At 42.7% G+C, this 12,999-nt stretch overlaps 1 protein-coding gene across 2 annotated transcripts in view; it reads left to right on the top strand.

Annotated features, from left to right (window-relative positions):
- Positions 1-12,999, top strand: part of wwox (WW domain containing oxidoreductase) — a 129,022-nt gene that overhangs the window by 26,951 nt on the left and 89,072 nt on the right. For both annotated transcript variants that reach the window (XM_083974537.1, XM_083974538.1), the window contains exons 6-7: positions 7,403-7,491; positions 11,836-12,021. In XM_083974537.1, the coding sequence (XP_083830663.1) occupies positions 7,403-7,491; positions 11,836-12,021 (275 nt within the window). The remainder of the gene's footprint in view (positions 1-7,402; positions 7,492-11,835; positions 12,022-12,999) is intronic.

Below are 12,999 nucleotides of genomic sequence, written 5' to 3'. Positions count from 1 at the left end.
TCTCCTTGTAGCGCTAACTCAGTATCACCACTGTGTGATTTCATACCAAGGAGAACAAGATGCTCTCTCCCAGCGAGCAGAGAAAAAAGGCACAATCTCTTGTATTTCCAGGCTAAACTATTGTGACAGTGGAAAATGGTAAGCAGTTTAGAATATCGCTAAACAAAAGAGCTTTTAATCAAAGTGCATACAAGACCCTGCGGAGTGTAAAACACTCCCTCATCAAAAGGCCTATTATACACTTACTCACATCAAAGGCCTCCATGTTTCTTAATTGCCAGATTCTTTTCTTATTCAATTATGTCATGCTTATGTTTTTATAAAGCTGATACAAAAAGGGCTGGGGTAACCAAATCAAAGGGGCTTAATTTATCATCTCTCTACACTGATGTGTGTTCACACTGTGTACCTGTGCGCAAATGTGTGCATTTTCTTGCGTGCGTGTTTGGTACCTCACCAGCCCTCCAGATACTGAGATGATACAAGGCGCGAGTGATTCTGGAGAAATTAAACAGTGGAAAAACTAGCAGGTTTAGATAAAGCAATCACATTACCGCCACACTTGAAAAGAACACATTATTTTGTACTTGAGAGAGTCGCGTTTTATTGCTGACACCCCCCAAATAGAAAGTTGTATATACAGTATAAGTGCACAGGGTCTAGGTTGTTTTCCTCCAACTTTATTGTTATCTAACCACAACATAATCAGCCTCTAAGTCTGCGTGTGCCGCTCACCCAGTCACTAAAGTCCCTGTGCAGAATTGCAAAATAAGCTGGGTGTAAATATGTAATTGCCAGTGCTTATTCTGGGATCTGAAATATTAGGGAGCAATATGGATTGCATTAAAATCCTGGTTGTTAGGGGTATCGGTTACACTGAAGACATGCAGGAAAATGTGCACTGTCTGCGAATCTGGCGGAGATGGAGTTGGTGAGATGAGGGGGGAGATAGGAGCAGGAGAGGGTGAGGAAATGGAGAGGAAGAGACAGAGAGGAAGAGGAGAGGAAGATGAAAATCTCTTGATGTCTTTCTGAGAACATAGACACATTATTTAAATCTCCATCACTTTTTAATGTAAATCTGATCAGGCTCTGCACTGGACGAAGAGAGGGAGAGAAGTGAGGCAGAAATAGAGACACCCACACACACACACACACACACACACACACACACACACACACACACACACACACACACACACACACACACACACACACACACACACACACACACACACACACACACACACACACACACACACTTATATACATCTGAAGACAGAGCTTTATAATTTAACATTGTTAGGATTGAAAGCTGAATGTTGCCGTCTCACTTCACACTTTACCCGTGAGAAAACGCAAAACACTTTTGAAATATATCATCACACTCAAAACACCCGTGCAGGCTGGCGTTGGAATATTTTGTGTGTGCGTTTTGGTACATATGGGTTCATGTGTAAGTTTGCATGTGCGTGTGTATGTGTGCGTTTGTGTGGAATCTGATATCTGCCTCAGGCCCCATGGCCCTGGTCTGTCTGCATCCGAAAAGCAAACTCTGCAATTATGATGACCGCCCTGTCCTTTTCATTTCCCATCTCCGTCTCCCTCTCTCTCTCTCTCTCTCTTTCTGTCTCTCTCGTTCCGTCTGTCTCTCTTTCCTTCTTTCTGTCTTTATTTCTCTCGCTCTCTCTGACCTGTCTGTGTCTCTGCTAAAGTATCTCTCAACAGTTTTGATCGCACCTCATCTTAACTTAGGGTCTTCTTGAACTTTCTCCTGTGTGCAGTTTGCCTTTCCTTCTGATTCTAATGATATATTGTTTTGGTGACAACCTCAACTTTACTGTGATCTTTCTTAATCAAACAAGTATTTTTTTAAAAAATGATTTAAGTTGAAATATTAACGATTTCATCACATGTACAAATTTAAATCAAAACTATTATTATTATAATTTCATTTTTTTTATCATGGAAATGTTCTATATTGTTCTGATGTCAGTTTTTATTTAAGTCTATAATTTTTCCAATGTAGTACACTGTGGTTAAGAAATATACTGTATGTATGTGCAAGTGCCTGAGCACATTTATGTGATTACTGCTCCCCACTTGTGATTTACTTAAGTATTGCTCTTTGCCATTGTACTGTACCTCTACTCCACTACTTTACAGGGGAATGTACTTTTTACTCCACTAAATTTATTTGATAGTTAAAGTTCATAGTTACATTGCAGATTAAGAATTTGAAAACCTATAATGAGCATATAAAATATAATGCATCACTATACAGTGAATTAAATTACACAGCAGTATATAATGTACTTAAATTCGCTTCACCTCAACCAGCTATAACATTAAATTTCTGCTTACATGTTAATGCATCAGTATTAATAATCCTTTACTATAAAATGTAATTATCTAACTCTAACCTTGTCAGCATATTTAGCACCTTTGTTTATTTAAGGAATATATTGCTGTCAATACTCACTGATGCATTTGTTTAAATTGTTTTTTTTTTTTTAAATGAAGAGTTGTAATGAAATATTTTACTGGTTCCCTGTAATTCCTTTGTCTTTTCAAGTCCTCAGTCGTTCTTTGTGTTCTCTCAGCACGTTCAGTGTTTCTCGGCAGCCTCTACACAGCTTCTTGTCAGGTCTCAGCAAGTGATTAACTGATTGAAGTGCTTACTAATTAATATGTTTCATTAATTACAGTCATTAATGCTGTGTTTACTAACATGGCCCTGCTGTAGCCCCGGTACGTCACTGAACGGGAATGTCAGCAAGTACTTAACTTAGGCCTGGCCTTTACTCCCTGTGTGTGTGTGTGTGTGTGTGTGTGTGTGTGTGTGTGCACGCGTAAAAAAGAGAGAGAGGTGCCCGTGATGTCCGTGTTAAGAGTATCAGCACGTATGTGCCTCATTCTCCATGTTTCTCATCTGGAAAATCATCCCATGTCCTTCCTTCACCTTTCCCATATCTGCCCCCGCAATTGCTTGATTTGTAACTTGATTTCAGGAAAGGGAAAACCTGTAGATTATCCAGCTTTCATTAGGGGGGAAAAACCCAGTCCGTTTCAGAGAAAGAAGAAATCAATTTAATACAGACTTAACTGGAGGAAATTGCATATTCTGCCTGTATGTGCTGAACAGGCACTTTCTCTTCCTCACCAGAGACCTGCCTCCCTATTAATTGCAGTGTGTGTGCATGTCAGTGAGTAAGTGGATGTGTATGTGTGTGTGCGTTTGTTTGTTTGTGTGTGTTTGTGTTTGTAATGTGCGGAGCGTCTGAATTCATTTGTGTGTTAGGTGTTTGAATGCATGTTGCCCAAGTGTGTGTGTGTGTGTGTGTGTGTATGTGCAGTCTCTTTGTGTGTGGAGGTCAGTTCTCAGATCTGTGGTAAGGCACTCAGCCAGATGTGTCTGTTTCTTTATTTGTGGCGTGCATGTGCGTTTCGCCGCACGTGGTGTGTGTCCATATTTCTTTGTTGGTGTATGGCGCTACATAAGCACAAGCGCATGTGACTTAGCCAGGTGGAGGGGAGATTGGTTGGTATTTATGAACAAACGTCATAATTGTGACAGGATGATATACGAGCAGCACATTGCACGCTTTCCCCCTCCTTCCGCGTCTCTTTTTCTTTTTGCTAAAAATATATATCTATGATAAAATATAGTCTTAAAAGCTGATGACCAATTTAGTGTGGCGTGTTGCGGACAAGGTCATGGAGATCTGAGTTCCTCTGTGTTCCTCCCTCCGAGGCCTGTTCTAATCTACAGAGCAAGAAGAGGGGCTCAAAGTCATTTCTCTAATTGCTTTTATAAGGTGCCCTTTTCACATGGTGTCTTCCCTGTTCATTCACTTTCACCGCCATTGCAACACCTTACCTCCGCACCTGCTGGTAAAAACACAGCCTTTGAGTCTTGCCATTGCTTTTGTACTGATGTTAGTTGTCTTATATCCGCAGAGAGTGAGAGAAACTAGATCAGACTATATATACTATAGAAACTGACCACTTTTTGTCTCCCCGTACTCACTCTTTTACCATCCTTCTCCATGACTGAGGTGTTAACTGAGGTCTGCAGGCCAAGTGTTTCGTCTATATGAGGGAGGGCTTTTGATTTCTTAAGTGTTGTCCCTGCATTGGTGATCTATAAGGGGAGCTGAGGTGGTGAGGGGGCAGCGCGGGGTGAGGGAAGATGGAAACAGGGGTTAAAGTGTGTGAGAGGGAAGGCTGAGAGCTGGATAAGGGGAGAGGGGGATGAGATTGAGCCTAGTGCATTAAGACAGTGTATTATTTGGCGGTTCCACTTGCTTGCGTCCATTAGGGGCGGCGGCTGTGCTATTAAAGGGGTCAGCGAAGTGTGTGTACCTGTGTGTGCACATGTGTGAGTATGCCTACATGTGTGTGTTTTAAGAGTTAGTAGAGTGGTCCAGTATCTTATTGAACAGGATGGGGCTCTCCCCTGCTCTAATACCTCTTCATTTTATTGGATTGGATGGCCCCAGTTATAATTGTATTAGAGCTCTCCCCACCCTCCATCCCCCAACTCCGTCTTTCTCCACAGCGGTGACCACCACACGTCATTCCCCAACACACACGTGGAAAACACCAGGAGAGACGGAGGAGAACCTCTGCAGAGGCCGGACTATACCTCGACTTCTCCTCTCTACCTCCTTCCTTCTTTGCCTCCTCCTGGTGAAAGTCGTGAAGGTCATTGTCATGTTACAGACAGCTGTTCTCTTGGGCTGACGGAGGTGGTGGTGGGGGGGGGGGTGAGAGGTGGTGGCAGGAGTGGAGGGCTGAGGGATCTGATGCCCCTGCTACCGTCGCGGTGACCTTGTCGCTTTCCGTCTTAAACATGCAGCTTGTTTGCGGATGTGGATGAACAGTTGTTGTTTTTTTTTTTTAAGTTTTTGAGCTCTAATAGCTTATTTATTTACGCGTCTGTTTCATTCATAATTAGCCTTTTGCTTTTAGACGGAGCAATAGGTTGTGTGTAGCTGGGGGCGGTAAGCTCTGTCACCCCAAGCCAAGCTCCGTGGTGTTGCACACTCAGCGATTACTCCAGAGTTAACCAGAGAGGCTTTGCTGCCTCTCACTTTTCCTTCGCCCTTGAAGAGACCAGGAGTTGTCAGGGTCCTCATAAAAACCCTGAACGATTGCGGCCGTGCGTTCTCCCTCTCTTTTTCTACCCCTTTTTTTCCTCTTCTCCTTCCAAAACCTGGCCATCTGTCTAATTGTTCACCTCCATCGCTTTAATGCTTTTTACATGCTTCCCCCCCCTCTTTCCAGGCAATAAACTTTATTTTCTTCGCAAGACTTCAATCTGCAGGGGGAGGGTAGGCGGACGGGGCAGGCAGGCTGCTCACCTTCTCCCTGCTGGATTTGCTCCAGTGGCTCCCCTTCAACCCCCCTCTATCCCCCCTCTGGTCTCCCATTACTTCATCTCTCCTTCCCTTTTCCCCCCTGTCTCCTGAGAAGGGGGCATGTGTTCGTCAAGCTGACACCTGCTCTCATCTTCTCTGCTGGTCATACACACATTGAGGGCTACCCTGTTGAGGAGGCCTTACACTGACCTGCTAATGATCACACTGCTGTGTGCTCTGACCTTGTTTAGGATTAATGTTTGATTTTTCTCATTGTAAAAGAGCAACTGGATTTTTTAAAAACACAAATTTACCATAAAGTTTTCTCATTATATGGCTTTACTTTCCTCGTTTGAATATTTGAGGTCCATGTTTTTCTCTTTATGTACACTATGTAAAAGTGGCCAGGAGTGTAAATGCATATTGCAGATAGAAGTCATTAAATTAGACAGTTGTCTCCTCTCACCTGTGATTACTGCTGTGTGCAGATCATATAAGCAGGTACCCTATAATCATATCTATAATAGCCATAATCAGCCCTTTAATGCTTTGTAATAGCATCCATATAATGGTATAGAGTAGCATCAAGAGAATAATTCAGGCATAGATAATGGTGTGATACCCTTGAGTCACAACATTGAATTTGTTGTGTGCGTGTGTGGGTGTGCGTGTGCCTGTGTATGCATGTATAAATACACCCTGGGGCAGTTAAGGTGTCTGTAAAATGCCTGAAGAATCACATTTCCATCAGAAGGCGCTCTTAACCCTTTCTTGTTTTCGTTGTGCTCACTGCTCCATGGAGCGTCCTCGCTGTGAGTGTCATGTACACTTAGCTCTCCGAAGACAGACAACACAGAGGAAAGACATTCCCATATGACGCCCACAGACAGGAGATCAGATCAGTGGAAAAAGGCTGACAGGGGAGCAGCAGCAGCAGCAGCAGCAGCAGTGGTGGCGGTGGCGGGTGGGAAGCGGAACGCTGAACGCTCTTCCGGGGTGTAATGTGAGCTGACAGTGTTCCTCGGGGATGGCGGGCAGGACGAAGGGGAGAGGTAGCATCAGGAATACCTGGCGCTACTGAAGCCAGAGCGCCGGTTGGGAGTCCTGGGAGAAATATTCCACTCCTCTTCCCTTTCCAGCATGAGGGATGAGTGTAATGGAGCGTTAGTCTGAACCCAACACGCTCCACCTCAACTCACGCTGCATGCACTTGTGCTAACATACCCCCGAACTCCCACATGAACTTGTATGTTGAAAAGGGAGAGAGACTGAACCTGGATTGTCTGTTGAGGGGGCCCGTTCCGATAAAGACGTAGAGAAAAGGCAGGAAGGCAGGCAGCGTCTGCGTTGACAAGCTTTAATAGCTTGACAAAAAGAAAACAGCGTCATATGCTGTTATTGAAGGAATGAGCTTCTTTAGGCGTGCATGTGTCTCCAATGAGGCCTTTGCCCTGCAGCAGAAAGCTACAGTGCAATGGAGACGATGATGAATATTTAGCCTGTCTTCGTCAGTGTGTAAATGCAGCTATGCATTCACTTCTGAAGTCATTTATCTTTCTCTGCTCCTCTCCCATCCTCACCCTGTCTCCCCAACATATGGTGTAAGATGAGCCACACATACACACAAACATGTGCTGAGAAGGCACAGCCAAGTTCTTTAGGTGTTCTTTTAACAGGACTGCGACCACGTGTCGGCCCTCTCACATCATTTTTTTTTTACCAGTTATGAGTAATAGTAGCAGTCAAGTCAATTTTATTAATATAGTAAAAATCACAAATCACATATTTGCCTATAAGGGCTTTAGAATCTGCAGAGCACAGGACATCTTTCATACTTAGACCCTCGATTTGGGAGAGAAGAGGAAGAGCCACACGGGGGGGATCATCTATCCCTCCAGACTATTCTCTAGGGATTCTTTAACCGAGGAGACGTGTTACGTTGCATTTTAAACACAGAGAAACAACATTACTTTTTACTTTCTTAACATGGCTCACATAAATAATGGCAAATATGTTTGTGTTTTTTTTTGTCTCAACAGCACAAAGCAAGAGTAGAAGCTATGATGTGTGACCTGGCCTCTCTCCGCAGCGTCAGGGAGTTCGCTGACTCTTTCAAGGCCAAGAAACTGTGAGTATGAACTACAGTCTGGAATTTATAAATGTGTTCCCCCATCCTTTGTGATATGTTTAGTTGTTTGACACATTTTGTTAGGAGCAGAACAAAGACCTCCCAACTTTCCTGGTGACATAGGAGCCATTTATATATATATAGTATATATATATATATATATATATATATATATATATATATATATTTTATTTTTTACCTCTCCTCATTTATAACATTTATGAAAGCAAAGTACATTTTTGGTGAGAAAATCCGGGCAGTGCACATCGCACAACGCAAGAAAAAGATGAGTAAATAGTGATGAGGACTAAACAGGGCTTCTCATTCAAGCTCATCGCTGTATTCATCACAATTACCTCCTATATACACCATACTTAAAGGACATCCTGATCCAACTGTTACTGATGGACGCCATATGGACAAGGCCCCAGGAGTCCGTGTGTGTATTTGTGTCGATTTGCTTGACATTGGTCAACAGACTACCAGACTTCACCGCACTTATTTTGTGGTGGTCAGCTTTTACAGCATGTGTCTTGCGTCTTGCGGCCCCGGTCACACAGTTGCTATTTTTGGGGTCATGTATTTCTGTCATCCATACTGTTCATCCACCGCCAGTTCTCTAGGCAGGAGAAGTGTGCGTATGTGTTTGTGTGTGCGGGTTGCGGTGTCAGGGGAGACCCTTGGGGAGAGGCAGGGCAGTCATCGCCCGTAGCAGCCCTGGGGCAGGGTATGGCCATCCAGGACACGTGTTTGGGTCACAGCCAAAACTTACGGTGGCTTCCCTCGCTCTGTGTCCTATAGCTCCCTCCTGCCTCTTACGTGTCCATCCCATGCACAGTGCAGTACTGTATGCTGACCTCTCTTTAACCCCACCGCCCCCAGAATTACTCCTCTGATTCTGTTTTGTTTTTTTTGCATACCCCAATTTGTTTATGTGGCTCAGTTTCTCCCTCTCTCATGTTGTCTCTCACTCTTTCTCCGTCTGTGTCGCTCTCTCTCCACCTCAGTATTTTGGCAAGGTTGTATTTCTTCATTAGCTGTGCTGTTTGGGGGGGAGTGGGGGAGTCCCAGGGGACGTCAGAGTACATTAATTCTCATCAGAAGGCGAACAGAGCAGAGTAGAGGCTGGGAGCTCTGAGCTGTGAATGGCACCGGGCAGCTGTCTGAGCCTACCACCACTCTATTACTGCACGTATGTCTTCAGGCATAACACACCGAGGAGTGCGCACACACAACACGCACATATATGTACACACACATACACTCACACACACCCCTCCACACACACACACACACACTCAGTTTTGTAAACACGCAGAGACAAACAGACACACACAGTCATATGGGCATGCACAATAATGCTCCTGCAGCGTGTCATTGACAGGTGAAATGTAATCAGAGTCCTTTTCTTTTCCTTCTCTCGTTTCTCACTCCCTTGCTTTTAAGTGCTTTAGTCAGTGGCTTTCACGCTGCTTTGTGTTCCATTGACCCCGATTCTGCTTTAATTGCCTGTCCTTTGAAATGAAATTACCTGGATATTGATATTGTTGAATGCAGTGCAATTTCATTGGGATGTAATTGATGCAGGACAGCGCTGACAGAGTGCCCCTAATACAATTTCAACTGAACGGCCTGTAATTAACACATGCAATTTGTTTTCACCTGTGATTTTTTTAAAAACTGCGTTTATTCTTTTCTGATATCAAGTATATTGCTGTGTTTTAGGTGGTCTGTATAAATCTATGCAAGCCAGATCACATTACGCTGATATCCCTCCGTTAGGCATTGTGGTGACTGCAGCACTGTGGAAATACTGTGTCTCTTCACACTTCACAGTTATGCAGTTGTGGCGTGTGTGTTGAATATGGATCAAGATGAGCGATGTACACAAATTTACAGTATATGTGCGTTGTTGGAACCAGTTTTGCTGTTGCCAATAAAGTGCAGTGTTAATGACCAGCAGTCTGAGCACAGCTCACACAGGCAATATCTTCCGCTGGTCCATATTATCATGGAGGTCAGGGGTCATACCCAGGGGGGTTATTTAAAGTAAATATATAAACTGATGTCTCCCTGTTTGGTAGTTAACACCCTCGTTTGACCAGCGCTGAGATTGCACAGTGCACACAGTGTTGTGTGAGGTCTTAATGTGGAGAGAGGGACTGTGGTAAGCGGCAATAGGCCTATTAAAGACATTCATTAGACCTGCGCTTATGAGAGAGGGACTAACTGGTGGGCAGTTGAATTAACAGGCTTTTTACATTACAAGCAGACTCACCAGAGGCCCATCTCAGCTGCATGCTGGGAAATCGCTCGACTGGCCAGAGAAAAGTTGGTTATTGGAGTTTTTGATCACAAATTTGTGATATACAGTACTTTGAGTGACATCGTTTTTTTTTTTCTTCTTTACAGCTCGAGGTCACGACAATTGAAAACAAAGCCACAAACTCAAGAGTTGTATTTGACATAAGAACCAGTTCCAAACAACAGCTCGAGTGGAAGGTTGAAAAGTTAGGTCAACAGTTCATGTGCAGCCTCTAACCAGCGGTACATTGGGGACAGAGCCAAGAGTTTTGCCTTGTGTAGCACAATGTTACTGTACTTCACACTCTATTAGACAGGGGAACACTGGGCCAAAATCAACCTATGTGTTTTGTTAGCGTTTTAGCTGAGAGCAGTTACAGAGCAGGCGCGCACATCGCAGCAGCTGTTTAACTCTTATATCTCAACTTTATGTGCAGGTCGCAAAGGTCATTTATTTACCGATGTGTTTTTTTTTCCTACCAAGCCATTAATTCAGACTTCCTTACCTTGTTGTATTTTGGGTGAGGATTTGCATATCTCGCTGTGAGTGTGTGCTCTGGAGATAGTGCTGAGGTCGGCATTCTTTAAGTTGACTTGTGACTAGGTTTGTGCTCTTTAATGAACCTTGTGTGTTCGGAGGCCTGAAGGTGATCGTACAGTGCACTCCTATGTAATAGCATGGGATGGCTCATTATAGCACAGCATAACAATTCACACATTAATTTTCCAGCATCCAGTTTTTAATTAATCCAGTAGGCAGTCTTAAACACAGGGTACACAAATTGCCTTCGGCCTCATAATTAATTCTAATGGAAGAAATTAAAAATTGGTGGGGTGTGTTTGGATTGTTCGGCTGTGTTACTGTGGTTTCGAGCTCGCTGGAGCGGCGCTGTCACCGACAAGGATCTCTCACTGCCCTGACCAATCCAGCAATCTCCAGTCACTGGCACGCGAGCAGAGCGTTACTTACTCGCCCACACAGAGTCTGCAAGAATGGAGACGCGTTGCGTTTCTGAATTAAGGCAGTTGCTTTTTATATCATGACTTGCGCGTGTATTTCCTTTGATCTGCTCTTTTCTGCTCAGCCTCAGAGTCGATCTGTTGGTGGGTTTGGTTACCGAGAGTAGTTACACAGAGCTTGTATCAACACCCATTACTTCCACCACCCTCTTGTGTTGAAACGGTTTGAGATTGCTTTTCATTGTGTTGTTGCTCTTGGAGCGCGGCCAGCTGTATTCAGTATCTACAGTACCTGTCGAGCCATGGGGAGTTGCAGTGGAAACCTCTGTATCATATCAGCATTAGTGATGCTCTGTCTCTGTTGACCTCTAAAGTCTACCAGACTCTGGAATAAGACACCCCGTTTGCCTTTTCTGCTTCCACTTCTTACTATTCCATCCAATTTCTTCTCTCCTTAGCTGAGCTTGTTATGAAAATCCTTTCTTTTTTGCAGTTTTGTCACCTGAACTATATCTAAAACTGACACTGCGTTAAGACGCCTCAATGAGAATACCAGCACTTTGTTTAAGGAGGCTGTAGCTATGACACAAAGTCTGTGGATGAACACTTCAGTCAGTTTAACCCTTAAATTTTCAAAGTATTTGATGGTATTGCATAGAAATATTGACAATAGTTTATGAGGCTCTGTTCACACTGTGGACACATTAACCAATCCCCAACACACACGGTGACCTCAAGCGGCCTCTTTTTTTTTTTTTCCAGAAAATGTAAAACAGTAGAAAAGGCATTTGTTCCTCCCAGTTGATCAGTGACTTAATAAAATCTGTACCAAAAATCATAAAAATGTAGCCTTTATTTGATTAATTTGTTGAATTATTTCAGTCCCAAAGACTTACCAAATAAAACTATTAGATAATAACTATAATCAGATATCACCTCACCTGTATTATAATCTGTGCTTTTATATATTCTGTTCTTTTACTTTTTATCTGTACTTTTTAAAAAAAATCTGTACTCCATGACATCTGACTTAAAAAAACAAATAAAGATGTTTTATTTTCGGACTCCCTCCCACTGTAGGCCCTTGCACATTCTGGTGTGTAACGCAGCAGTGTGCACTCAACCCTGGAGCCTGACGGAGGACGGCCTGGAGTCCACCTTCCAGACCTGCCATCTGGGTCACTTCCTCCTCGTCCAGTGCCTTCAGGACGTGCTGCGACGCTCAGCCCCCGCCCGTGTTGTGGTTGTGTCTTCAGAGTCTCACAGGTAAAGACGACAAACCAGGCAGCTTGACTAGTTTGGTATCAACCAAGGTTAAAGTTAATAATACAGTAAAAATGTCATTCGTTTTTATTTAGTTTTTCTGTTTGCTTTCTTATTTCAGTTTAGTTTTAGTTAGTTCAACAAGTGATTAAGCAGTTTTAGTTTATTTTTTATTTTTTAGGAATTGACTAGTTTTTATTTAGTCCTAGTCTTAGTTTTAGTTTTTCAGGTTTTAGTAGAAAGCCTCTGTCAGACCTCCGAAGATGAACTTCTAAATTTGTGGGATTTTTCCCTTTTAGTTGCATCCCATAAGTGTTTCCATCAGTCCTCATCATGTTACATTCACTCTCATCTACCTGCAACTTTAGTCATCTCAGAGAAAATTAAAACTAAGCTAATGTTATCTGGAATTCAGTTTAGTTTTAGTTAGTTTTGCATCGTTCATTGTAGTTTTTATTTAGTTCTCGTTTTTGGAGAAATTGTCATTTTATTTTTTTATTTCAGTTTACTAAATTATTTTTCCCCTGCTAGTTTTAGTTTTAGACTTGGTTTTAGTTAACTATAATAACCCTGGTATCAACTCATGGTACTAAAAGAGAATTAGAAAATCAGGCTTTACTCACTAGGATTTAGCCTTTTCCATAAGTAATAAGCATGACCAGTGCATTTCTTTAGATAGAAAGCTTATCGTCCTAATTGATTCTTAATAAGACCATATTTCTCTACATTCAAGATAAGCTGCCTCTGGAAACTAAAGACATACATGACTTGAGCTGAAGTAGTAGGGTAAAGACGTTCAAGACAACCTCAAAGAGCATGTGGAAACATTTAAATATGTAAATGAGTTTGCCTGACTCTGGGTTTGTAGGAGAAATAACAAAATATAAAATGCTATATTAACAGTAACAAAATTATCAATATGTGATTAACTTAACTTGACACCAACCCTAATCACTACTCTGGTATCTTCAGTTTGCCAGA

Source organism: Trachurus trachurus, assembly GCF_905171665.1.
Source record: "Trachurus trachurus genome assembly, chromosome: 6".
NCBI lineage: Eukaryota > Metazoa > Chordata > Actinopteri > Carangiformes > Carangidae > Trachurus > Trachurus trachurus.
Note: the sequence above shows the minus strand (reverse complement) of the source record. Positions and strands in the feature narration are given on the sequence as shown.